Source organism: Primulina eburnea, chromosome 6 (assembly GCF_022965805.1).
Source record: "Primulina eburnea isolate SZY01 chromosome 6, ASM2296580v1, whole genome shotgun sequence".
In the NCBI taxonomy this organism is placed as follows: Eukaryota; Viridiplantae; Streptophyta; class Magnoliopsida; order Lamiales; family Gesneriaceae; genus Primulina; species Primulina eburnea.
This window is the reverse complement of record NC_133106.1, coordinates 36,178,456-36,205,888: the sequence shown is the minus strand read 5'-3', so window position 1 is coordinate 36,205,888 and position 27,433 is coordinate 36,178,456. Positions and strand designations below refer to the sequence as shown.

The window sequence follows — 27,433 nt, the reverse complement described above, 5'->3', positions numbered from 1 at the left end:
CTTTTGGATAATTGAAGAGGATCCTATGACAGTATTTCCTTGTAGTATGTATAATGAATTTCTTTTTATTGCCTTCATGACTACTAGCTGTCCTTTTGTAACCTTGATAGTTCCTGCATCAGACTTGAAAGAGTATCCATGTGATTCAAGAGTTCCTAGAGATAATAGGTTTCTCTTGAGTTTGGGCACATATCTCACTTGTTGTAGGACTATATCCACCCCATCATACATCCTTATTCGTATGGATCCAATCCCTTTTACCTTGCAGGACTTGTTATTTCCCAGAAGAACGATGCCTTCCTCTGAGTCACTTAGATGTTCAAACCATGATTTTGTTGGGCACATATGGAATGAACAACCAGAGTCTAAGATCCATTCATTCTCTGATTCTTGATCAGTGACAGTCAGTGCTTCTGCTTCTTGATAATCTTGTAGGGCCACTGCTGCTTCTCCTTCCCCCTTTGGTTTTTCATATGGTCGATGCTTTCTTTCAGGGCAATTTCTCTTGAAATGTCCTTCTTTATGGCAGTGGAAACATTTGTATTTTGCTTGACTTTTTGATCTCGATCTGTTCTTAGAACTGGGCTTGTAGTTTCTCCTTTCTGATCTTCCCCGGACAGAAAGTCCTTCACCTTGAATCTCCTCATTTTGGAGTTTCCTCTGTAGTTCTTTGGCATTTAAAGCAGCTTGAACTTCTTCCAGTGTGATTGATGACTCTCTTCCATACAACATTGTATCCTTGAAGTTCTCAAAATTCTTCGGTAAAGCATTTAATAAAATGAGCGCCTTGTCTTCATCTTCTAATTTAACTTCAAGATTTTCGAGATCATCAAGAATCTTGATGAACTCGTCGATTTGATCTCCAAAATTCTTATCATCCCTGATCTTGAATGAGTAAAGTCTTTGTTTCATATACAAGCGATTTGCCAGGGATTTAGTCATGTAGAGATTCTCCAGTTTCAACCACATCGCAGCAGCGGTCCTTTCTTTGGCGACTTCTCTCAATGGTTTGTCTCCAAGGCACAAGATTATTGCGCTTTGTGCCTTAGCAAGAATTTCGTCACCTATAGTTGTTGACAATTCTTCTTTCTGTTTCAGAGCTACACTCAGCCCTTGCTGTACCAGAATGGCCTGCATCTTGATTCTCCACAGCGAGAAGTCGTTCTTGCCAGTAAATTTCTCTATATCGAATTTCATTGATCTCATTCTGCCGTAGTTCTTGATTCGTTGATTCGTGGGTTCGATTCCCACAGACGACGCCACTTGTTGAGTGATCCTCTTGTAGATGATCAGCTTTGAGTTTCAACCTGTGCAATCAAGAATCTAAGAAATATCAAATGAGAATCACAAGACCAGAGATTACGTGATTCGGTCGATTGACCTACATCCACGGGAGGAACAATATCAGTTTTATTCACAACAATTCAAGTGTACAAGATTATTGAGAGTCCTTTCTCTGAGCACTAGTATTCTTCCTATCACTCAAGAACATTCACTCTCTTCCTCTCCCTTGTTTACACTCTTGTATATCCCTTCTGCTTGAGAGAGTCAGAGATTCTTCTTTCTTCTTCTTCTTCTTGTGTGTATTCCCGAAAACATCCCATTTATATGTATAGCCCTGCCTTCTAGTTTCCAGGTCAGTACTTGAGCTGGCCAACCGCTTTTCAACTGCCTTCTTGTTACCAGTGGCTACACACACTCATAGAGAATAACTTCTCTGATGTTTTGGTGACACACATTCAACAATTTCAAAAAACATTTAACACTCAGCAAGCAAATTATCTTCTTCTTGAGCATCTGCAAGCAAAAAATGAGACCAAAGATTTATCTGTTTGGAGACTCCATCACGGAGGCGTCGTTCGCAGAAGGTGGGTGGGGTTCTTCTCTTGCGAATCACTTCTCTCGCACGGTGAGGATTCCGGATTTTTTTTGTTTGATTTGGGTTTTTTCTTTGCTTAAAGTTGATGGGGATCATATTGACGCTGTTGATGTTAGGCGGATGTGGTCTTGAGAGGGTACAGTGGGTACAACACGAGATGGGCTTTGAAGGTGAAAGAGAAGGTGCTGCATCCGTCGGAGAGCAGCCGTTCTCCGGCGGCGGTGCTGGTGTTCTTCGGGGCGAACGACGCGTGTATCCCCGACAGATCTAGTGCTTTCCAATACGTGCCGCTTGAGGAGTACAAGCAGAACCTCCACGCTATCGTTGCTTTTCTCAAGGTAAACTTGGAAAGTGTGCACGACCCCACCAACACACTGTTTGTAGTGAATGAAGAAAATTATTGGAAAAGTAAGTTTAACGTGGTCATTATATGACGCCCAGTAACCGAGGCGGAAATGGAAGATGAGAAGAGTATGATTTGACGACTTTCTTCTCAAACTTGTATATTTTACTATGAATTGGGTACCATTCATGCCTGTAACTTGCGACTGCTCATGCATGGACCAAAATTAAAGGCAGGGGATGTAGTATAGTAGTTCTTCCCCTCGATTTGAACTTGTTAATTGTTTCATGCAAGTTGCTTTTAGATCTTTGAGAAACTTGATATTGGTGTATTAATTTTGCTAGCATACTGTTATTTTTCGGTTATTTTAGCATAGTAGTTCTTTGCCCATGCCTCAAAATGATTCATTATCATAGTGGTACTGGTTCTAGTAAGTCCAAACTAAGATGCAACTGTTCTACTCTGAACATAATATCCTTTTCTTGCTTTTGTCACAATGCTTTGTGTGACATTACCGCCTTCTTTACTAATGCTTCAGAAGCAATGGCCTTCATCTTGTGTTCTCCTCATCACGCCTCCTCCAATTGATGAAGCTGCACGTCTCCTGTAAAACTTGCTGTATTTCTAGCTAGTACTTTCAAACTTTTAATTTTAACATTCTTAAAGTCACTATACTTTTAACGTTTCATCTTGGATGTAAAAATAATTCAGGCATCCGTTGAGTGACAACTCATCCGGCCTACCTGAGAGGACAAATGAAGCTGCTGGAAACTATTCCAAAGCATGCCTCGCAGTTGCATCTGAATGTGGAGTTGCAGCTGTAGACCTCTGGACGAAAATGCAGCAGTTTCCTGGATGGCAAAAGGCTTATTTAGTGTACATGTGCTTCTTCTTTTGTTCAAAATCTTTCCATCGTAACAGGGTGAATCCAGGAACGAAATGGGGTGACAGACTCACCCTTTTATTAGATCATTCTCTTCGGGCTGTGGCATATAATCAGAATCATAATATCATGTAATATTCGATCCTATTCTTTGAAACGCAGAGATGGGTTGCACCTAACTGAGAAAGGGAGCAAAGTTTTGTTTGAGGAAGTGGTCGCCCGGCTCAAGGAAGAAGGAATAAGCCTGGAAAGTCTGCCTGTGGATCAGCCACTCCTTTCTGATATCGATGCGGAAGATCCTCTCAAGTCTTTCGAGAATTGTACATGGTTCCGTGGCTAAAGTTGATACATGAGAGCATATGGGATTTCAGGTGGTAATTACATGGAATTTTATGGAGGCTGTGTGTTGCATTTGTCTGGCTTTTATGTCTGTAAGATGCTTGGAAGGTTCGATGGGATCTGTGGCAGCATAATTAGTTGGTTTCGAATTATAAATAAAATAATAAAAATATTTTTATCCTTCACATTTGAAGATTTTTCCACCTATTGTTTATTTAACGTTTGGTTTAAATTAAATCCAGTCAGTTTGATTATTGATTTCTTGAACTGATTAAATCGAATAATGCCTTAGATATATTTGTAAGCCCGGTTTAGAGCGTCGGCCTGTTGTGCGTTTGAGCTCCACCCGGATCAATAGGATCAATTGATATATAATATATTTGCCCTTGGATATCTTGGTTTTTTTATACCTAAAATGTGGTTTATTTCATCCTACTTATGCGGGCATTGCCCCAATGATAGGATGGATGGTCAAGATTTGTCCATGCATATATAAGACCCACTTTTTTTTTTGAAATTGTATGTTTGGCAAGATCTTGGCCATCCATCCTCTCATGGAGGCAATGTCTATATGGGTAGGATCTCATTAACCCTAAAATGTGATGTTTATCATTAATTTATAATAAAATTTATAACATGCACGCTATATTGCACCAGATTGATATATTTTCTATTTGTCTTTTTCTCAGTTACTCTAATCATAAATTCACTTATGATACACATTGTATTGTTTTTTAAAAAAATATCAAAATTTTGATATTACATATGAATGATAATACGACAAATTGAAAGATGATAACATTACTAGTTTTTGTTACAGTAGGCCCGAACTTTTAACGAGACCAAGGAATATATATTTTGAGTTGATAATTTATTGAAATAAGTTTTTTCTCACCTGATATTAAATGAAAAAATGAATAAAATGAATATTTTTTTGTTTATAATTGAACTCGATCTTTTTTTCAAGTTGGTTTGAACAATTTAAACAATGTCAAGAGATTTTGGGGCATTTTGTTGAGTTTGGAAAGTTAACGAGTTAGTCTTTAACTAGTTCGATAAAATATTGTATAGAGTTTCAACAATTTTTTAAGATACTACAGTGTCTGGCAAAACTGAATGATTTATTCTCAAGTACTTATATTGTCTATAAGATTTTGTTAAATATCCTAGTAACAGTTGTATAAGTAGAAAGAAGCTTATCGAAGTTGAGGTTAATACACAGTACACTTATCTTCGATCAATAATATCACAAAATAGACTAATTGAGCTAACTATGTTGATGACTGACAAATAAATGATCCGAAAACTAGATTATACAAATTTGATATATTTTTTCCTCTAAAAAACTAGACGATTATTATTTATGTAATTATTTCAAATATTTATTTACATGTTTTTATGTAATATATATTATTTCTTGTGTATTTATGTATTATTTATTTGCTAAAAACTTTTAACATTTTTTATACCAACAAAAAAGCTTATTTTTAAATTTTGTATCAAGTCTCATCGAACACAAGTACGGTTTTATGTTACAGAGAAAATCAAGAATGTGATTTTGCTTGGAGTGGAAAATTATAGAAGATCTCTTTTAAGATAAAACAATTTCATCGTTTTGAGCGTGATTTACTATATTTGTGGAAATTGTGACTTCATTGTCTTGTTGAATTTAATGGTCAAGAGTATTCAAAATAAATAGAATTTATAAACAACACAACTATAAATTCACACGAAACAGGTTAGAGAATGATTTTTTTATAAAGAATTGGAAAGAAGAAAAACAAAAATTTAACAGTTTTTTTGGTGAAGGATATTTTTATTTATAAATATTAAAGAACTTTTGGGAGAAACTCATTTCAACTCCAATTATTGTAAAAAAATTAGTCAAATACAGAATGATAGAAAGTTATTGAATCTTATTTTTTTTTTCCCATCAAATAGTGCTTTAAATAAATTAGTTGGTCACTTTTGAACGATCTCACGAATATTTTGAGTGGATCTTGTGTGAGATTGTGTCACATATCTTAATCTATGATACGGGTCAACTATACCAATATTCACAATAAAAAGTAATACTCTTAGCATAAAAAGTAATACTTTTTAATGGATGAGCCAAATAATTGATCTTTTTCACAAATACGACTCGTGAGACCGTCTCACACAAGTTTTTGCCGAATATTTATTCGTGAGATAATCAACTATGTCCATATTTACCACAATAAGTAATATTTTTGACATAAAAAATAATATTTTTTATGCATAACTAAAACAAGAGATCCGTCTTATAAAATTGACTCGTGAGACCGTCTCACAAATTTTTTTATGAAAAAAATTATCGCTAATTCATTATGCGCATAATATATTAAAGACAAATGTGCGTCCAATCATCAGTACTTTTATATTTATCCACCAAACAACCAAAAAAAATTAATTATTGGTATTATAATCATATGGTAATACGAACAATTTTAAGACAACAAGATATCTAATCATCCATATTTATTTTAGAACAGCAAAAAGAATTCGTAATCCAAACATCACCAACCGTTGTCTTCTACTTCTATTTCTCATCAAGAAATTCAGGACAAGCACGAAACATATATGGCCGAATATACACTGTAATCGGTGTACATGAATTTGGGGATGACTCGAATTTGATAGTTAACAAGAAAATACTGTATAATAAGTTAGCTAACAATATTAACAATTATTATACAATCGAATGCACCCCACGTTAAATTTACATGACTCAGATATATTTCTTATATGATATGATATCTGATTCGTAAAAATATGATTTTTATATGTGCAAATTGTAATTTGCATAGGAATATACCACAAATATGATTCGTAAAATAATTTTTTTTTATATATATATTCGTAAAATAATTTATATATATATATATAATAATAATAATAATAAAAAATTGGCATTAAATTGAGAATTCCAGTTGGCTAGTAGTGTCCTGCATGACACGCATTTCGTAGACTGCATACCAAGGCAAACATACTTAAATTTTCTCGGTTTTTATTGCATCCAATGTAATTCTCAGATTATAAAATTGGAAAAGATTTATATATATAATTCTCAGATTATAAAATCGGAAAATATTATATATATATATCAATGTAATTCTCAGATTATAAAATTGGAAAAGATTTATATATAATATATATTACTATTTTGATGCTGATATGTAGCAAATAACACAGGAACGCGTCAAAACTCATTGTCAAAAGGTTGCCGCGTCTGGTGCTGCTTTCGTAGTAATATTTTCTGGGATGACAATAATAAACTACGATTCCTGAATTAATTTGGGTGGAATTTGATTAGGCCCTTTGATTTAGTGTATTGGCAATTATTTATTCAGAATTAATGGTGACGGTGGCTCTGATTTCCTTGTTTCTTGATTATACTTGTATTTAATGATGATAATTGATCATATCTTTTGGAAGTCAATAGTTGTGGGTCATTGCAAGCATAGACAAGCCACCCACTTTTTTTTTTTTTAAGTTTATTCATATACATGTTTCATATTTCTTCAATCTTACTCATAACATAATAATAGTGTTGCCTACCTCGATTGCATTTCTCAACGTCATTGCATTTGCATCTTTTTTCTTGGCGTTTCTTCATATTTTGGAGATACCCTTTTGCGGGAAGGTTACTGACTTTATGTGGGGTTCTTTTGCCTGGTATGTGATTCTTGGATTGCCTATTGCTATTAATGTGTTTCTTCGTATATTTTTCACCGATTCAAGTGATGGATGTGAATCTGAATTCTTTTTTTGGTGTTAAATATTGAAAAAAGCAATGGGTCTTCGTGTAATCTTGAATTAGTTCTTGACAGCAGTTTTACATAGTTATTTGTTAGATTTTGATTTTGAGACTGTGAGAAGTTGTGGTAAAGATAATGTGAAGTTGTGATGCTTGATTTGGTCCGTACGGTGTGAAATGTTCGAATAAGGGGGTGTTCTACATCTTTCACATTGTTGATCATTGAATTCCTCTTCATATAGTTTTCGTTTCACAAGAATTGGAAGGGAACTGTATATTCAGTCATTTGCGAGACTGATAGGTCCTTACGCTGATGGATCTATGAACAACCAAGTATACTTAAATTCGAGAACTTGCAAGTTTTGGTCCCTTGGCTCATTTGATGAATTTAGAATGTCCCTTTTTTAAAATTTGTTGGTATCCTCTTCACTTTCCTGAAAAGCTCTTGTCTCGAATATATGGATTATAAGAGAGAGAGAGAGAGATGATGTGTCAATCTTGAGTTATCTTTATATGATTTGCTCTAACCTTAAATATAAACTATTAAACACCAAAATGGCTTCATCTTGTTCCAAGATAGAATACGAGTTTTTCCATTAAATTTGCTAATGTTTTCTTTTTACATGCTCGTTTTGGGTGTTCTATTGCATGATAAAACAAATTCTTGACTCGTGGGCAAATCTCAAAACATTTTCATTAATTGACTACTAAAGGATGAAATGGTATAAATCTACAGCAGTGCACGGTTGATATGTAGGCTTGTTTAGTTATTTTTAATCTTGTGAATTCTAGATATGACTTCGACGATGCTCATGGGATACAACCATCTGCAGGTGATTTTGTTGTATACAGTAAGTATCAAGAATGGGTTCGGGAGTTTGGTTTAAGAATATAATCACTAGAAAGAAATCCAAGGGTAACAGATCACAAAAATCGCAGGTTAGAAGCTCTGGAGATGTCTTTTTTTTCTCCCGACAACTAAACTATTAAGCCAGTATTATACAGATATTGCAATTATAAGTGGAGTCGAACTCCAAATATTATTCAATCCTTTTCCTTTATTTGACTATGGATATCTAGGTGTCTGGATTCTGGATATCTGAATTTATGCATTTTGAGTTCTTTTTTCGTAATCGAGCAGAAGTATTCAGCATCTGACAAGTCAAATGGCCACAATGAGGAAGTCTTGGGGAAAGATTGTCCTGTATTGGCCAATGGGACATCTGAGGGAGACCATATACGGATCCAAGTTGAGAATAGGGCTGCAACTCGAATTCAGACCGTGTATCGAGCATATAGGGTATGTGATACTTCAATGTGCCGAATAACCTACTTGTCAACCTTATTCTTGTTTACTCACAAATGTTTATTTTTATCTTACTGTGAAAACAAAAATAATAAGAATAAGATTTAATTTTTTATATGATTTTATTGCGATTTAGCTATAAGAAAAATTTCCACACACACACACACACATATATATATTCTAATGTATTTTCATCTAAGTTGAGCTGGACTAAAAAGAAGTCCAGCCTCATGGTTATTGTTGTCTTGGATGAAGGTCTCTATGGTTTTCAATCGTCAATATATATTTCTCTATTTCAAATACAACATTTGTTTAGGCTCGGAAAAAATATCGCCAAATGAAAGGAATGACAAGGTTCAAGGATCTGGTGCAATGTGATTCTGTCAAGAAGCAAGCATCAACCACGCTACGTCATCTCCACTCATGGAGCAGAATTCAAACCCAGGTTAGAGCTCGGCGAGTTCATATGGTTACTCAAGGTCGACTCAGGCAGAAGAACCTCGAGAATAAGATGAAGCTCGAAGCAAAGCTTCATGACCTCGAGGTAAGATAGAGTGCTTCCCCTATGTGGCCAGTATTTAAATGTTTCGAAATTATATATTGAACTTGACTCTGCCATATCCCCCATGGATGGATTGCCTTACAGGTGGACTGGAGTGCAGGTTCTGAGACAATGGATGAAGCTCTTGCAAGAATACATCAAAGAGAAGAAGCAGCAATGAGGCGGGAGCGAGCTATGGCATATGCCTTTTCTCATCAGGTGTGAAAACAAGAAAAATCTGAAATCAGATTAGATATTATTCGGATTCCGATATATCTTTTATATTTGGTTCTTTTTTTTATTTTTCAATCTAGTTATATGAAATATTTCCTACCATATTTTATTCTAATTCTAAATTAATAATAGTTTTTGTCATTTGGGGATGGGATCATGTATGTAGGCCTTGGTAGCCGAAACATAGATCCTGTGTCGTGTTGCATGCTGTCTTTGTTAATCGAGAGTAGTGACCGAATCCATGTCTTTTTTCAGTGGAGGGCCAACTCCGATCCGAATTTTGGATCAGGAAACTATGAACTTGGCAAAGAAAATTGGGGCTGGAGCTGGATGGACCGGTGGATTGCTGCTCGACCTTGGGAGAGCCGAGTTCCAACATCAGTAAGTCCAAAGAAAGCACCAAGTCTCCAGGCAAGCAAGACTCCTAAAAACAAAACTCCTCCCACGATCAAAGCATCAGTTAAAGTCAAGTTAGCTTCTCCTAATGGAAAGGCTGCTAGAAGATCTCGAAAACTGTCTTATGAAGCATCTGAGAGAACATCTGTTCCGAAAGTGAATGCGAAAGCCGAAGATGGTGAAACCAAGAATGAACAGGATGAATCCTAAAGTCGAGTTTTCAGATTCAAGAAGAGTGTGCAGCATCAAGGTGATGACGAAAATCAGCCAGTCAGGCATGCTTTGCTCGTTGAGCTTGAACAACTGTGTGCTTATCGGCAGCAAATTTCAAAAGAAAAGAAAGATTGGATATGGGTGTGGTTCTTGATTTACTGTACATTAGGAAGAGTTAATTTATCATCGGACTGTTCTGTAAAGTATATGTCGGACCAGCTCTCTGCTATCTCCGGTTTGTATAAAGTCAGTGTTCTTTGTATAAAGTCAAGTGTTCTGTACTCTTACTTTCCAAAGTTTCAGTCAAATTCAAAGGAGAGTTGTGTTGATTTATTTCGATGGAGCAGCGGGTAAAACAAATTAGAGGGGAAAACTCAGGGAAATCGGTCATTCCATCTCCAAAAACGTTGCAGAAAAAAGATTCATTCCTAATAAGAAATGAAGTAAAATATCAAACAGCAAGTGTCTTCAAAGATTTTATCCGCCGAAAGGGCAGAACCAGCTTGACAATTGTGACAAACGCTTGAAATACGAAACTAAACTCTCCCACACATGTAAAAAGAAGAAAATATCAGTTAGTTTTGTTACAAAACCAAACAAATGTGTTATACAAAAGATTAAAAAAAATGGAAGATCATCTGTTTGAACCGATCACTCACTTCATTCATCTTCTGCATCTATATATGGCTTCAATAATCCCATTCCGTTTATTTAGCTACATTATGGGCATATCTAATGCTTTCAAAACATCTTTGAACTCGAATTCACGTGTTTCTTTGTTGAATCGCTCCACCAGTTTATACCTTTGATCGTTTAGGTAAAAAAACTGAGCAGTTTCCAAAAGCCACTTTGCCTCTGAGTCACTCAGCTTGCTAGGAAGCACTACATTTCCACGAATAAGCACCAGGTCTTTGCTGTCTGCAAATTCTGTGTAGCATGAAACAGTAAAGTACGGAGCGGCTTGGGTTCCTCTCGCTTTATAATCTTCAAGACCAGTGAAAAGCATGTGTGGCATTTGAACTGCACAAGTTCGATACATAATCAAGCAACATGAGAGGTATGTTCTGATAATAATAATAACAATAATAACAGCACTTTTCAAAACAATAATCATGTATATTTTGAAAGTGGTCTAGTTAAGTCTCTTCACGCACTCTTCAAAAGTTAACATTATTAAGCTATACTTATATTAAGTAGTCCAATCCTCCATTATCTTTATGTAAGTAAAGATTATGCTTCCACCAATTAGTTTGGAGATTATATCAGGTTAAATAGTTCATACAGTTGAACAGAATACTCCTCTATCTTTATTTGATCCAAAAAATTAGCAAATTCATAAATGACCTTGAACAAACATTGTTGTATAGCCTCTTCCTTTCCACAATGGAAGTACAAAATAACGGCTGCAAAAAAATGAATAATTAAATCAACTTGAAGAAGAAATGTTCTAAGAACAAAAATCCAGTAGATGACTTACCAATCTGCTGCTCTGTGCTCCACCAAATGGTATAGTTTTGCTTTAATTGATGCACCGATATGGCCCCTTCCCAAGTGATACTGAATACACCCAAAAATCAACATTGGCAAACTATTAGCAACATCTGGATGTTCCACATAGAAAGGTGTTTTTCATAATGCAACTGATGCAGAAAACGTATCACAAAGTGTCTAAATTTATTGAGTGGAAGCAAAATACTTGAGGAAATTACATCGTCCCAAATATCGGCAAGTTCTTCGGATGACTTATTTTTTGCCCTCTGAATATCGATAATTTCCTCCAAAGGCTTTAATAGTAGTGGGGTAAATCCAGTCGCGAAACTCAATGTTCTGTGGAAGCCAAGTGAACCCCACTTCAAGAAATTATCGGAAATAGCAGACTTGTGCATACCCTCAAATATTAGTCCCATAGTTGAGATGGAATTATAATTATGTTCATGGGATATAAAAGAACATGAAGCATTGCCACAGAAAGTCGCCACTGAAAAACATACTCTCCTTGCTACCTTGGAACTCAAATACAGCATGGTATGTTTATCTGGAGCACAAAAATCTAAAATCTTTCAATGTCTCCATTCAGTTAAATGGGAAAAAACACAAAGACAAGGAAGAATCCATTTCTCTTCACAGGTGAATCTTTATTTGAGAAACATGGAAGAACTTTATAACTAGCTCATCCAAACACAGACAAGCACGCGTATATAGACAATATCAAATCCACAATTCTTTCCTGTAACTTCCATTGAGACGCTATTTCAGACAGCAGAACCGCTTCATACAAATGGGTCGAATAAATCAAATCGTGATAGGGTACGCTAATTTGGGACTTTCTAAAGGACTTTTCATCAAACATTTGGTGAATGAAAGATCTAAAACAAGATCGTTACTTTCACCAAAACAATGCAGTTGCACTATCGGCTTTACACAACTGTAGAAACTATACACTTCATCTCCCCGCTCGATGAGAATCGTATACACTATCCACCAAACCAACGCAATTGTGATTTTAAAAATTAATTTTCTTGCATTTCAAGGTAATATATTCAACCAACCTGCAATCAAGCTGAAGATCAAGAACGTGAGACCTGAAAATGGAGGGAATGTGGTACCAGCCCAGAAAATTTTCTTCGCTGGTACAGAGATTGATCAAGGTTTCTCTGTTCGCCGATGTACTGTAGAGCCCAACTTTAACGGGCTTAAGCCCATTTACTTGATCCACCAGTGGAGTACTAGGTTGTTTCATGTTTGGGCTTACAATTATTTTTTCTGATTGTAATCTTGTGATACGCCTGTTGATAAAACTAAAAGACTTTGATTTTATAGCTTTTGCAGACATCCATTTTAGTATGGCTTAAATATTACATGCTAAAACTTTTAGTATCAACTTATTCAAGGCTCTATACAAACTTTTCAACACAAAAACTTTTTTTGTCACTCCCGATAAACTCACTCAAATGATAAAATGAATGCAAAGATAACGATGAGTATGAATCAGCACAACATAATCTCTGAAAAAGATCTGATAAAAATTTATGTGTTTCGAAATATATACAGCGAAGCTCTGAGTCAATATTAGACGATAGATTGCGTAAGTGTGTAGTCACAATGTTGAATGAGTTACAGAACATTTATAGATGATCTTCAACGTTCAAATCTAAGCGACTATAGATTAGTCGTACTAAGGTAATAAATGAAATCGTACAAGATGTCATGTTTCATTCGTCTTGTTCCAAAAATATTAGACGACAATTAATATTTATGATACAGACCGTTAAACGGTCAGAATATATCTTCCTTATTAGTGTACTGAAATGAACATTATTTAAATGTTTGATTTGTTGAATTTATTCTCGATATAATAGAGAAATAATTTTGAGCTCATAAATGACCGCTGATGTAATTCACTAGAGTGCGTACAACAAGTGAAGGATTATTTATATAGTTCGGTAGACATTAGATAGTCTCCAAATAATAAGCAAGAGGTCTTCTAAACTTATCGTGTACCGAATTTGCTTGATACGCTGATATTTAGTGCTTCTGATTTAATTACTTATTTAGAACACATAACCAAAAGTTATAAAAAAATTTACAAATTTTATCGACACTTAAAATCCAAAAGTCAGTAGTTGTAGTCCACGAGAAATTAAGTATCCCCACACGAGTGGTCTTAATTACCCTCGCTCCATAAATTTTAACAAAGGAGCGAACATTAATATGTTTTAATAATAAAATTTTATCAATACGAAATTCACATCTTTTTTTTATATATACGTTTAATTTTGGGGATTTTTTTAAAAAAAAATCGAGTAAATGCTCATTTTGTAGCGAACCCGTTCAAATAACCAAATAGAGATAAGTCAATTTATTCGAATATTTTTTTAAAAATTATTTTATCGCTATTTTGGAAGCTCCTGAAATCATAATGAGTTGTGTGTGTGTGAGAGAGAACAGAAGTTTAATCGTCAAAGGAAGAAAATCCTTCCCAAAATTAAGTTGAGAAAACTCACGCTTTTTGTAGTGTTCCGTTTCTTGAAAGGGAAAGTACCTTAGTATAAAACACTCCCTTTGCTTGCACTCAAACAAACCTCTCCTTCACCCCATAAATATACTCCCGAAGAACCATGGAAATCTGCCAAAAGCAGCTAAAAACTCCCAAGAAATGGAGAGTAATGTGGAAAACGAATCATCCCACGATTGTTACGAACAAGAACTCCCTTTACTCGTTGAGAAAGCACCACCCGAAATCGATAGAAACCTCATCCAACAAGCCATTAGCCAAACGTTTGAAAGCACGGCTCACTTGGCCAACCTTCTACCAACAGGAACTGTCCTAGTTTTCCAACTTCTTTCTCCAATATTTACTAACCAATGTCACTGTGATCCAGTTAGCCGTATCTTGACCGCGGTTTTAGTTTCCCTTTGCGGGTTGTCTTGTTTCTTCTTGTGTTTTACGGATAGCATCGAGGATCAAAAGGGTAACGTGTGCTACGGCTTGGCCACGTTTCGCGGTTTCTGGATCATCGACGGATCATTGCATCTACAACCTGAGGTTGCGGCAAAGTATAGGCTCAAGTTTATCGATTTTGCGCATGCGTGGATGTCGATACTGGTATTTGGGGCCATCACTTTGTTCGATCAGAATGTGGTGGGGTGCTTTTACCCGAATCCTTCTGATGAAACACAAGAGATAGTTACCGCACTTCCTGTGGGGATTGGGGCCATCTGCAGCATGTTATTCGTTGTTTTCCCGACAAGACGACATGGAATCGGTTTCCCTGTCGCGCCCAGTTTAATGATGTTGCAACGGCAGCTTTAATTATATATTTTTTTTCTGTACATGTGAATACGGTGATTAACTGGAGTAGTAATCTTCAAATCAAATCAAATATATTAAATGTACAAAAACAGTATGGCTATGGTTATTAATTAGAGAAGAAACTCAAAGGTGTTAAGACATTTGATAAGGAAGGCTAGCAATGGCGCCATCGGAATTTCTTCTTCTAGCTGTACTCTCGTTTCTCTTTGTCTATCTCGCCAAACCGAATGATTTCCAAAAGTCATGTCGTGTTGTTCTGATCACGCCGCCTATGAGCTCCAAGAGGCCAAGCTCAGAATCGCTTGACTTGATCCATCTCATACGATAGTTTACAAATTCAATTCATAAACAGCTGTTTCATAGCTTGTACAATCATAATCATTTTTTTTTCTCACGGATTTCTTCATAAATAAAAAAATCCTGACCAAGTTACTCTTTGTTCTGCAGTCCTTTAAAATCTTGCAAGGAAAATGGTTTGAAAAGTTTGAGGAGATTCTGAATCCTTGTGCTCCAGCAGCAGGGTCTATGTTAGTTTTCTTCAAGTCTCAAGCTTTGCAACTATTCTCTTTTATGAAGAGTTATCATCACCTGGTTAATTCTAATTTTCGCCCTTATAAGTGTATTATTCTACTTGCCCCTTTGCCGCATGCTGTTGAGTTATAAAAATACTTCTTACGCGAAGATGTATGGTCGATGTATGGTCTCCGCGTACAACCCCTTGGCTCAATTTATTTTTTTGGGGTCTTCCTTCTGTGTCCTGAAACAACGGTGTTCCAGTTTTCTCCCTGAAGAACATAGGATTCTGTGTTGACAGATTTTGGATAAATTCTCTGGAATCTTGAGAAAAGAACATGATTGCATATATACATCGTACTTGGGCTACAGTGTACATAATAGACCTGCAAACAAATCCAAAACCAAATTATCGAAACAAAAGAAGAAATGAGATCGATGGTTTTTTCAAATTATGTCTGATCTTCAAGTTTTCTTTGAAACATGGTTTGGTTTGCTCTTTGCAACTCTTTTTATCCCCAGTTCTAACAGAAAAGAATGCATGTCTATGCCTTGAGTTAAACTAAACCTTATGCCTTTTAACTGGTTAAGCTTGCGTCATTTTCGTTTTCGTTTTCGTTTTCGTTTATAAATGTGTGTGAACTTTGTATAAATATATTAGATTTAATTTTTGGCTTAAATAAAGAAAGTATTAGGCAATAAAATAAAATGATTGCTTTTAAACCAAAGGGAAGCCACATTTATCATTTTGATTTTGTGTTTGTTTTGGAAATGCATAAACTGAAACCAACAATTTCGACTAGGATGACACCAAAATCATCCCTACTAAACCGATGCTCATCCATAGTTTTTAGGATCTAGTGCCATGACTTCAATTTAACTATGCTTGCAATATTGCAAATTCCTTGGTCAAGGAAAGACTCGTCTTCTTCGATTTATCGTTCTTGTGGCCTTTGACTCTTACTTGGAAGTTTTCGTGGCTGCTTGCTAGTGCACTTTTGCACATCGTGATCTTTCGGAGAAAAACAATTCACGAGGACGTTGTTGGTTTGAAGAATGTTGTTGTACGTATTGTCGTGATTGTTAGAGACATACGCAGACAATACGCGCGTAAGTGTTGGCTGAAGATCAAGTTTTGCTGCTCCAGTTTTTGCTTTCTTGGATACGTTTTAGAGTTGTTAGTTATTTTAGAAAGCATGTTATTTTCTCAAAGTGTTGACACAATTGATTTTCATTAAAATAACTAGTTATTGGTTTTTGTAAACTGAAAGTTATTTTCTAGTGATTATTTGCTATGAAGCATCGACATGTATGTATAGGTATCTATACTTGTGCACGATCAATTATGAGTTATTTTATGTTAAGTTATTTATTTGTATTATATTATTCTGCTGCATGTTGTGCCAAGTGTTACGACATTTGGAACAACATTTAAATCTGACTGACACAAAATCTCATATACTCTTTATAATTTATGTTAAATAAAATATACCCAATACCAACAAAAGAGAAAGGAGAAAGTTACATTGGAGATGGATTCATGAATTTCTAGTATGGTTGTGAATACTTGAATGTAAAACTGTTCTAACAAAAAGATGTTTACCAATTGTAACCAATTACATGAATGTGGTGTATGGACTGATTTAATAAATCGATGATTTGCTCAAGTGCTCAACAGAGGAGATTGTTTTCCTCCGCAGTCTGTTTTTTTGGATGGATAAGTTATATATCTTAATTGGGTAATCAAATGGGACCAGACAGCGAGGCTTGCTGAAAACTTTTGAAACGTCTTGTTTAAGGGATGCAGAGGAAGTCAGCATTTAGCTAGTTACTAAGGACTTGGGACAAGATCGTGTTTTGTGTCCCCCTATGCTCCCGCTTGGCCCACCAGACAATGGAGATTGATCTGATCTGTTTGATTTCCTTTAAAATTTAAAACTTCACTTGGGCTTCATTGATTATAATACCTACTCGGTTTGGCGATGCGTAACGGTATCATTATTGCTTCAAGGTTACATTGTTTTCAAGAAACAAAACTTATAGAGAACTGAAAGGTGAATATCGATTGCTCGTTTTCTGTCGAGCTCATTTTTCTTCCTGTGATAGGTTAAAATGAATTATAATTCACCCAGTGAAAGTCGTTCTATGGTTTCTATAACCCTTTTTTGTTAACTTATGATTTTATCGGTAGCCCCCTTTTATCATAAGGAAGTGTTGTAGTAACCGTTATTTTCTACAGAAGTCGTGTGTTTTAAAACCTGCAGACAAGATCTTCATCAGATTCGACCATGGTCAAAATTAATTTTGGTCCTATGTTCCCCCTGCATATATGCAAGGGAGAGGTTAAAGTATAATTCTGTTCTTCGCGTCATGAGTCTGAGGTTTTTAAACCAGTGGTTTCTTGACAGTTTTTGTGTACATTATTAACGAAATGATTTTGCCTTCAGCTCTCGTAAAAAGTTGGAACCAGAATAATATTTGAACTAAATCCTTGAAGCTTTACAGTACTGAGAAGTTTCCAGCTCTTTTTTATCAGAAACCCCGGGAAACCTTTTTGCCTAGACCTCGGTGAAACCAGCATTAATTATAATACGATCATAAATTTAATGTTGTTTTGTTTAACAGTTGCAAGGTTACGTCAAGCAGGCAATGAAAGGCAATGAATTTACTCATGTTCTTGCTCATCAGGAGCTGATTTTTATGGTGGTTGGTTCTTCTCGTTATCTTTCACTAGTCGGTTTTCTTCCCGCGCTCACGCACCGGTTAAACATTTTTTTTCTTTCCTTGCTCTAATTCTTACCTAACTGTCGCCTTCAGGCATCGGTCCTGGTTGCTTTTACAATAATGAGTTTCTGCATGTTACTCCTATCACATTGTAGTTAGCTGGACGTCGTTATTGTCGGGTACACTAAGGCGCTGGCCTAATCCATCCTGAGATGAGATGCTTCCAGTCCAAACATCATATGAGGTATGATCGAATGGCAGCTGTTCAGTCTTCTGGCATGTATTTGCTAGAATAGACTCAGCTCTCAAAGGACTCGTTTTAATTTCGGAAGATCCAGTGTGTGAATTTTCACTTTCATTTAAATGACGATTTGAGCGGTTCAAGAAGGCTTATCTTATCTTGAATTTGATTTCAGATTATGTATATAATTTTATTTAACAAAAATAAAATGTGAATTCCAATTAAATCGGGTCATGTTACTGCTTCCTGAAGCTACAACTTGGTCAATGGATTTTTCTAATTATCTTTTAATTTCCATGTCTTGGCCCACCTATTAACCAACCCAACAACCGTGCCGGACCGCTACAATCAGCGACTGCTGAGGGCCACCCAAATATGCCGCCTCCCTCCTCCATTGGAATAGGAAAAAAACAAAGCACCATGTCCCGTGGAAATTATATGGTCGATATTGTTCCCAATGTTTTGTACACTTTGTGTCACGTTATCTCATGTATTGGTTGGACTGTTATTGTGTGCGTCTGTGTGTTTCTCTGATACTTCTTATTTGTTATGTATCCAAGTCATGGGTAACCTTCGTCCTTCTTTCGTTGCCATTCCCTCGAATCTCGTTTGCATTCAATACTTGATTGATTATTGTGCTATGGACTATTCGTTTTCTTTGGAAATATATGATAATAATACCTCGAGTACACGATATGTGAAATCTTGAAAGATATTTTTATTAAAAAAAATGACTATATTCTTTATAGTATATATGTTTCTTGGTCGTAGGTAACAATCATATTATATGTACATTCTACTTCGTGAATCATGAAGTGCTAGAAGCTGATCCTACCCCTCTATAAAAGTAGAGTTAAGCGTGCCAATAACATTTCAACCACCATTTGCGCCTTATAATTAGAACTTATGAGCTTTAATTTTGTGTTTTGGTGAGTGGTATACACGTTCTCTTTATTTTATCTACTAGTGTTCCATTTTTTTCCTTAAAAAATGAGCCGACATATCTTTCACCAAATTAAATTATTTTTCATAGGAAAACTCAAACCCAAAATCTTCGAGTATCATCATGTGGATTGCATCCATACCACTGCATAATCTAATTGAGTTTTTTTTTTATATAATTAATATCAAATTGGTTCGTCATACATGATTTTTGTTACGTCAATTTCATAATTTTTATTTTAAAAAAAAGACTAGATTAAATGAACATCAAACAATTTTTAATAATAATAAAAAAAAGAAAACACGGTGAACGGTTAGTCGTCCTCCAACGGCCAAATATTATATGATATTTTATTTTAAATTTGAGATATCAATATCAGATAAACGGTTAGTCGTCCTCAATCGGCCAAATATTTTGAAATTTAAAGAGTAAGAAAGGCTAAGTGGACCTGTAATGGTATGGAGATGGATGTCTGTAGGGTGGGGACGAGTCATGTGATTTAGTTGGAAAACGAACAAAAAATGCACATGGTGATGGCGAGACAAATATTAAACGCCGTGAAATTGACTCCGACTAACCTGCCAATACTACTCCTCTTTGCATATTTTCCCATCAGGATTAGAACAAATTTCATATCGTTTTCGATGCTGTTCTACAAATTTAATAGATTTAATAAGAGTGGGTCTCATGTGAGACCGTCTCGCGGATCTTAATTTGTGAGACGGGTCAACCCTACCCATATTCACAATAAAAAGTAATACTCTTAGCATAAAAAGTAATACTTTTTCATGGATGACCCAAATAAGAGATCCGTCTCACAAATATTATCCGTGAGACCGTCTCACACAAGTTTTTGACATTTAATTATGCTTCGTAAGAGAGTTATTCAGTGATTTTTTTTTTGGTGAAACTAATAATTCTAAATAAATTAAAAAAAAAACCTTAAAGTTTTCAAGCTGAGCATCGAATGAAATACTTAATGTTAATTACGTTGACCTCACTTGAAATTTATAATAACTATAAAATCTCAAATAAAAGTTAAATAAAACTAATAATATTAATGAAATTGTATATTTTGAATGTTTTAGAGTTTTTTTGACTTACATGTATTTTCTAATAAATCAAATTTGTCAAATACTAAAAATAAAAAATTATCAAATAAAATAATTATGAAAACATTAAAACTTGTAATTTGTATTAATAATACTAATAAATGTTAAATTTGGAATGTTGTAAATAAAACTATTACTTTTTTAGTGAAGGGAATAGTATATTAGATATGTAAAAATGTTAAAGTTTAGTCGTTTTTATATTTATTTGAGATTTTTGTAATGGAAATAAAATGAACTTAATTAGCCCCTATAATTATTTGATACTTTGTGCATATAATTTTTTTTTTGAAGCCTATTTAATTAGTTAAAAATTTATGTGAGACAATCTCACAGATCCTATTTTGCGAGACATATCTCTTATTTGAGTCATCCATGAAAAAATATCACTTTTGAATTTATGTTAAGAATATTACTTTTTATTGTGAATATCGATAAGGTTGACCGTCTCACAGTTATCACATGAGATACATTCCTCTTTTAATTAATAACTGAGTGGGGTGGGATCCTATTTGAATTCGAAATTTGTTTATAATTTAAATGAATAATAAATAAATAAATAAATAAAACAAAATATTAAAGAGGCTATTTAATATTCAACGATTTGAAAATTTGTATTTTCTTCCGCCAATCACGTAAGGATTACATGGAACCCAAAAGAGGACAAAGGTAAAAGGCATTTGACAAAACGGAAAGACTTTGATTTCCTCGATTGGAATCCCTAAGCTAACCGCCCATCATCTTGGATAATTCGATCCTACCCTTCCAGATACTGCCAGCAGGGATGCATCCAAGGGTCAAGATTTTTTTATGGCCCAATTTTTTTTGTTAATTTTTTTTTTTCCCATAAAGTGGAATCTCAACCACTCATATGGGGTGTGGGCACTACCCCACACCCAGGATCGAACTACCCATCATCTTAATTCTCTGATTTGATGGACAACCAATTGCCATTTACTCATATATTGGATCTCGTAAAGCATATAAAATCATGAAAATTTTTGTGAATAGATCTTCACAACAGTGAAAATAATATTTTTTTATATTGAAATAATATTTTTTCACATCTTGAGTCAAATAGATGTCTCCAAAAATTGTACACTTCTAAGTACATCCAACCCTATTTTAAGTTTTTTAGATCAGTCATTTTATACCATTCGTTTTATCTTTTTACGGGAAAAGAATATTACATATGAATACAATTAGGAGAATTTATAAAATTGGTCATGTTCATTTGTTTTTTTTGATGTCGCATCATTGTTACGTCGATTGAAATAATAAAAATTGGGGAAAAAATCGAATTTTTACAATATATAGAATCAAAACATCATATAAATAAATATATGGGATGAGAATTGTAATTTTCTTACACAATTAACCATATCATTAAAAAAAAAAACTTTAATGTTAAAAGACGATGATGATGGCTCATTCTTCAAATCCATTAATCACGTTGTTTCCTCATCGACTATCGTCATATGCATCATAAGGAGATAGTACGAGTAATTTTGAAGAAACTCATAACTAATCGAAAAATATTATATATGCGATAAATGTTATATACTCGATTATACATTATTTTTGAAATTATAAAACTATTCCAAATACACTTTAATCAAAATTACTCTTCTCAGGATAGTTTTGTAATTTTCAAAATAATGCGTAACTGTGTATTATAATACTCGTTATACATATAGCATAACTCTGATTTTAATATCTATCTTAATAAACCACGTGTAATATTTAGCAGAATGGGCTGCTATGGTTTATTGAATTAGCCACAGCCTACCCAATCATTTTAATGATTTTACTGCGTCTCAATAAATTCTATTTCCTCCCCCCATTTTTTTTTCATAAAGCATTAAATATGATGAAAAGATATCAAGTTTAGTGAACAATACATTTTCGAATTTAAAATATATATTTTCCATAATAATATGGATCAAATCGACGTATATCACAAATATATTTAAAAATCATGTAGAATTTACTCAAGTTGTCTTTCTTGGTCGCAATAAATTTTTCTGGTGTGGCTCTAAGTTGGTAGACCCGCATCCCCGCCACACCCCCTTATAATTATATTTGCCTTTGAGGGTACAAAAAAAAACAAAAAGCAAATAAAGGATAAAAAATAAATTTAATAAAAAAAAGAACAAAGAAGATGGAGCTTCTTTTGCTTTTTCTAAAAATATATGACATTTTAACTTCATGTATTAAAAAATGCATTGCTGTTTTTTTTCGTTTGAGTTTCAAATGGATTGCTATTTGAAGTAAAATTTAGAGGCATAGTTTTGAAGAAAAAAAGCTAGATCCACAAATTGTTTCATTAAACGTGATATTTCAAGTATTTTAGGAATGAAATTATCATATTCAAAAAAAGGTTTGAATAAAACAGTAAGTTTTTTAGACCCCACCAAAAAGTAAGTAAATAATTAAATATTTTGGATTGGGGAGGGGACCGTATTTGATAGGTATGCCATTGGTATAGATAAGAGTAAAAAAGACAGGGTCCGAGTGGTGTACCAATTTAGAGGGCACATGTTCTTTGTATGTCTCATCCAATCCACAATCCACGCATAATAACCCGGGTTATTCTTTAGATTTTGTAGATTTTTCATATTTATATCGAAGTTGATATATATATATATATTGATGATCCAAGAGTTATTATTAACAATTATCATAAGATGAGAAATACTTCAAATATAACATAAAATAATCCGTTACCCCGTTACCCCCCACTCCATGCTTATTGTTTTTCTATTTTTTCTTTATTCATCTTTTTAAGATAACGAGTTTCTACGTAAAAAAAAAAAAAAATTGTGAGTATGTTTTGCGGTTAATTGCACAATATTTCCTTAGTGAAAAATCTAAAAGATAAAAATAATTTGAACAACATTGTGCAATCCCAATCATACACAAGCACTTGGAATTCCATTGTTATACCGGCTCTTGATCATACGATTCATGCCATCTTTCATAAGCATCAATAACAGTGGTTAATTCTCGGTTACCTCGTATTATTAATGTAGCATACATAGCTGAATATAATTAGAGTGAGTTTCATGTGAGACCGTCTCACGATACTAATCTGTTAGACGGGTACCTATATTCACAATTAAAAGTAATACTCTTAGTATAAAAAATAATATTTTTTCATTAATGACCAAATAAGAGATTCGTCTCACAAATATGACCCATGAGACCGTCTCACACAAGTTTTTGCCATATAATTATGTCCAATTATAAAATTTTCTTGAATAAACTACATTTGCAACCCAAAGGTCTAAAAGCGATTTTGGGATACTTAGATTGATTTGGTTTCCTTCAATTAATTTGAGCAGTCACTGTTGGGCAGGAGCAGCTAAAAGTAAGTGTGACTCCATTAATTGCACGTAGCTACCCCCCAACCAAATATCATTTGTAGAGTAAATTTTTATGTAAAATGTAATGACATCAGAGCATTTTTTTTAAAAAAAATTAATGCTTGCTGTATTTTATTAAACAAATATTAGTATTTCAAAAAAATAAAATAAATTAAAGCTGTAATTTAATTAATAATAACATATAATTGAAGGACTGGGACCTAATCTTCAACTGTACGCCTACGCCTAGCTATAAAACACACACTGAACATATTCAGAATTAAGCACAAAACACACATTGTCACTTTCCCTATTCCCCAATGGCTTCCTCCGTGGCCATGAAACTTTCGTTCGTCCTCCTCCTTACGCTGTTTTCCTCCATGAAAACACAAGCAAGAGACAGCCAATTCTTCGACAAAGTGTCCTCCACAACCACCAATGTTGCCCCAAACAAAGAGCAACCTCTCAACAACCAACAACAAGAACCCAACTTCCTGCCTGAAAATGAAAATGGCTACGGACTTTACAGCCACGAATCTGGCCAACTTCCTCCCTCCGCCACCACCACAACAGCCGAACCCACCACCACCACTTCGACAACCGCTGAACCCCTCCATAAATATCTACCAAAGAACTACAACCCCGTGGCCTATGTGACAGAACCAGAAAACGTTCAAGACAGCAGCAATTCGTTCTCAGAAGATACTTACACCAACAGCCTAAAATACAACGACGACGAAAACAGCAACTACAAGGACGGCCAAAACTACTACGACAACCAGGCTGATCAGAAAGAATATCAGACACGAGAACCAAAGTACAGAAGCTACACAGCCAACACCTTCACCGCAAACAACAGATACAGCAACGATAACTTCAACTACAACGGTGGCAGCAGTTTCAACAGCGGTCCACAAGGATTATCCGACACCAGGTTCGACAGCCGTGAGAATAACTTCTACAATGGCGAAGAAGAAAGCAGCTTCCAACCACAGGGGATGAGCGACACGAGATCCCTAGAAAATGGGAAGTATTTTTACGACATAAACAACGAGAAATACAGCGAAAACCACCCGTATGAAGGCTTGAAGGGGGTTCGAGCGACGAACGAATACAATGACAGGAATTACTATGGAAACAGTTATCAGAACCAGTATGAGTTCCCGAAAGAACGAATTTGCCTTGAAATTTGAATGCAGGGGTGAAATGGGAATAGTAATATATTTACAGTCTTGCCATTAATGGGTTTCAAACGTATAGGTTTGATTCATACATGTGTTTTTCATTTTTTTTCCTTTTTTTCTTTTGCTTCTGCAAAATTAAAAATGCGTGAATGAAATCTTGGATTTTTTATTCTGTAATGGCCTGAAGACTTTGATTAGTTGAATACATCGTTACATATATATATTTAGGTATATTAATTTGGCAAAAAATTTTGTGAAACGGTCTCACTGATCGATAGGATTGATCCGTTTCACGGATAATATCCGTTTCACGGATAAAAATCAGTGAGATCGTCTTACAAAAGACCCACTCTATTAGTTTTGAGTTGATAATTTAGATTTCTCTAATATCCAAAATAATTTTTTTATTTTGGTGGAACCTTTTTTAATGTAATTTTAACGTGAGGTTGAACACGTTATCATTTTCTTGTCCGATTAAAAGCAAAAACATAATTTAATTATTTTATTTGGTTTAAATTAATGTTGACTCCTGCGCTTAATCGGAACAACAAACACTGGTTTTGACCTACTAAAAAGTGGCAAATTTTTATATGATTGAGCTCACCTGCACCATTATTTATTATCTTTATTATTTTTCATTTTGTAAAATCCACCATTTTCTGATTGGCTGAGAATTATTTTTCTTGAAACGAGGGAGTTTGTCCATTCAACAACATAAAACCCAAAAATTTGAAGAAGAAAAAAAAAAGAGTACTGAGAATTATTTTTCTTGAAACGAGGGAGCTTGTCGCAAGAAAATTCAACAACATAAAAACCCGAAAATTCGAAGAAGAAAGTAAAACAAACATAAAGTAATCCAAAATTTATTAATAAAAATGTGACGTAATAATCTACTAAATAAATTAACATAATGTCATTCCATTCCACCGCAAATAAAGGAGTGGCTTTATTTCCCAGGTACCCAAACTTAAGCGTCAAGGCTCCAAGTCTTTTTGACTATGAATTTTGTGTCCCAAAAAGGTAATATATATTGTAGAAGAAATCAAGTGTCAATTACACGTAAAATAAATACAAAATCACTGTAAATAAAGTTTTTGAAATCCAAACCCGTGATTCTTCCGCTGTAGAAGTAATGGGATAAGCTCTTTCTTTGTGACAACTAGGGATAAAAAAAAAGGCACATAAAGTAAGCATGATCTTTAAAATAAAATTATATATTACCGTTTCTTAATTTGAGAAGGGTATACCCATCCCTTTTGGCCTAACAATTCCTCGTTGTATAAGATGATGCTGTGGAAATAATGTATGGATGCCCATTTCACGAGGGTTTGGGTTTCGTCAATGAAATCGCGATTCTATAATCAGAAGCTAGAAATGCGAGGTACTCATTTTGTTTGGAGCAAAAAAGGTAAAAACGTGCAAGTGGTATCGCCGGGTGGGTGGACACGATTATGATTATAATGATTACGGTTCCATTCTTTGTATGAGCAATTAATTGATTGGCCTGCAGCTGCCCCCACCGGCTAACTACTTTATTCACTAAATTTTTGGGTTTGTGAAAATATCTAAATTCAAAACAAAATAGACTTTATATTGAACGACATTTTGTATAAAAATATACCGCTGTAGCATAAAATAGCCAATTCTTTGCCCTAATAATCATTTAGTCGATCTAATCTAATTATTTATTTTTTTAAAAAAAATAGATACTAAAAAAAATGTTTCTTATGTTTGGGTTTGTTTGAAAAAATATATAAAATGATTCAGAACTATAGATTTTAGAGTTAGTCTCATGTGAGACCGTCTCACGGGTCATAATCCGTGAGACGGGTCAACCCTACCCATATTCACAATAAAAAGTAATACTTTTAGAATAAAAAGTAATACTTTTTCATGGGTAACCCAAATAAGAGATCCGTCTCACAAATACGACCCGTGAGACCGTCTCACACAAGTTTTTGCCTAGATTTTATTACTTCCGAAAAGATATAAATAAAACTTAACTAAATCTCTTTCAAAAGTTTTTCCAAAGATGATTTAATCATGTAATTAAAGATCCAAATGTTTAACATAATAAAAATTAATTTCCAGCCTTCAACTTCACCCTATCAATTAAAGTTGAAAACGTGAAGTTTACTTAAATTGGGTCTAGAAATTGAAAGTTGATGAGCAGAACTTGGACAGTACAGGGAACCGTATTGTTAAAAAAGTGTCACGGTTGTTGATCGAATACAATATATTTAAGCAAAATATCAATAAACCTTGAAAGTTTTTTTGAGGAACTTAGACCTTGATTTTATTCGAAAATTTTGGTTATCAAATGTAACTACTCGAGTTGGTTCGCGAGCTTTTAGAGATAATTTCTAGCTTGAACTCCGTCGAATATATTATCATGCTATTAAGGAATTGGGCTAAGGGCAGGGACAGGCAAGCCCGACAAACCTTCATGGCTTGACCGACATAATTCTGGGCTTTTGTAATTACTATTTGTCTTCGTCTGGGGTCATATAACAATGAACTGTGAAAGTGAGACCGTTTGAATCCTCAAATGCATTTTCTTGGAAGGACATTCAGTTGGTTTGTACTGTTAACAAGGATTATAAATTGTAAGAAATTAAATTAAATGAAG

The 27,433-nt window shown here is 34.5% G+C and overlaps 5 protein-coding genes across 7 annotated transcripts; 4 read left to right on the top strand and 1 right to left on the bottom strand.

The window, feature by feature from the left end:
• The first annotated feature begins 1,751 nt into the window (after positions 1-1,751).
• Positions 1,752-3,411, top strand: LOC140833581 (GDSL esterase/lipase At5g45920-like). The gene is made up of 4 exons (XM_073197915.1): positions 1,752-1,909; positions 1,996-2,217; positions 2,761-2,828; positions 2,934-3,411. The coding sequence occupies exons 1-4, from the start codon at positions 1,811-1,813 to the stop codon at positions 3,238-3,240; spliced, it is 696 nt and encodes a 231-aa protein (XP_073054016.1). The 5' UTR covers positions 1,752-1,810; the 3' UTR covers positions 3,241-3,411.
• A 3,413-nt stretch (positions 3,412-6,824) lies between these two features.
• On the top strand, positions 6,825-10,245 carry LOC140834837 (protein IQ-DOMAIN 9-like). 2 transcript variants are annotated; one of them, XM_073199988.1, is made up of 6 exons: positions 6,825-7,127; positions 8,056-8,161; positions 8,364-8,522; positions 8,845-9,072; positions 9,175-9,288; positions 9,559-10,245. In XM_073199988.1, the coding sequence occupies exons 2-6, from the start codon at positions 8,087-8,089 to the stop codon at positions 9,907-9,909; spliced, it is 927 nt and encodes a 308-aa protein (XP_073056089.1). In that variant the 5' UTR covers positions 6,825-7,127; positions 8,056-8,086; the 3' UTR covers positions 9,910-10,245. The 2 variants fall into 2 exon arrangements, with proteins under 2 accessions (XP_073056089.1, XP_073056088.1); XM_073199987.1 differs by having other exon boundaries at positions 6,828-7,140.
• A 79-nt stretch (positions 10,246-10,324) lies between these two features.
• LOC140834838 (uncharacterized) lies at positions 10,325-12,661 on the bottom strand. The gene is made up of 5 exons (XM_073199989.1): positions 12,462-12,661; positions 11,622-11,739; positions 11,390-11,469; positions 11,257-11,315; positions 10,325-10,932 (listed from the first exon to the last, which is right to left on the bottom strand). Exons 1-5 carry the CDS (start codon positions 12,650-12,652, stop codon positions 10,628-10,630), a joined length of 753 nt encoding a protein of 250 aa, XP_073056090.1. The 5' UTR covers positions 12,653-12,661; the 3' UTR covers positions 10,325-10,627.
• Positions 12,662-13,894: 1,233 nt separating this feature from the next.
• LOC140834836 (protein DMP4-like) lies at positions 13,895-18,645 on the top strand. 2 transcript variants are annotated; one of them, XM_073199985.1, is made up of 3 exons: positions 13,895-15,316; positions 17,864-17,944; positions 18,056-18,614. In XM_073199985.1, the coding sequence occupies exon 1, from the start codon at positions 14,069-14,071 to the stop codon at positions 14,723-14,725; it is 657 nt and encodes a 218-aa protein (XP_073056086.1). In that variant the 5' UTR covers positions 13,895-14,068; the 3' UTR covers positions 14,726-15,316; positions 17,864-17,944; positions 18,056-18,614. The 2 variants fall into 2 exon arrangements, 1 of the variants encoding a protein (XP_073056086.1); XR_012118764.1 differs by lacking the exon at positions 13,895-15,316 and adding an exon at positions 17,193-17,292 and having other exon boundaries at positions 17,864-18,645.
• Positions 18,646-23,884: 5,239 nt separating this feature from the next.
• LOC140834835 (uncharacterized) lies at positions 23,885-25,027 on the top strand. The gene has a single exon (XM_073199984.1). The coding sequence runs from the start codon at positions 23,941-23,943 to the stop codon at positions 24,811-24,813; it is 873 nt and encodes a 290-aa protein (XP_073056085.1). The 5' UTR covers positions 23,885-23,940; the 3' UTR covers positions 24,814-25,027.
• Positions 25,028-27,433: the final 2,406 nt, after the last annotated feature.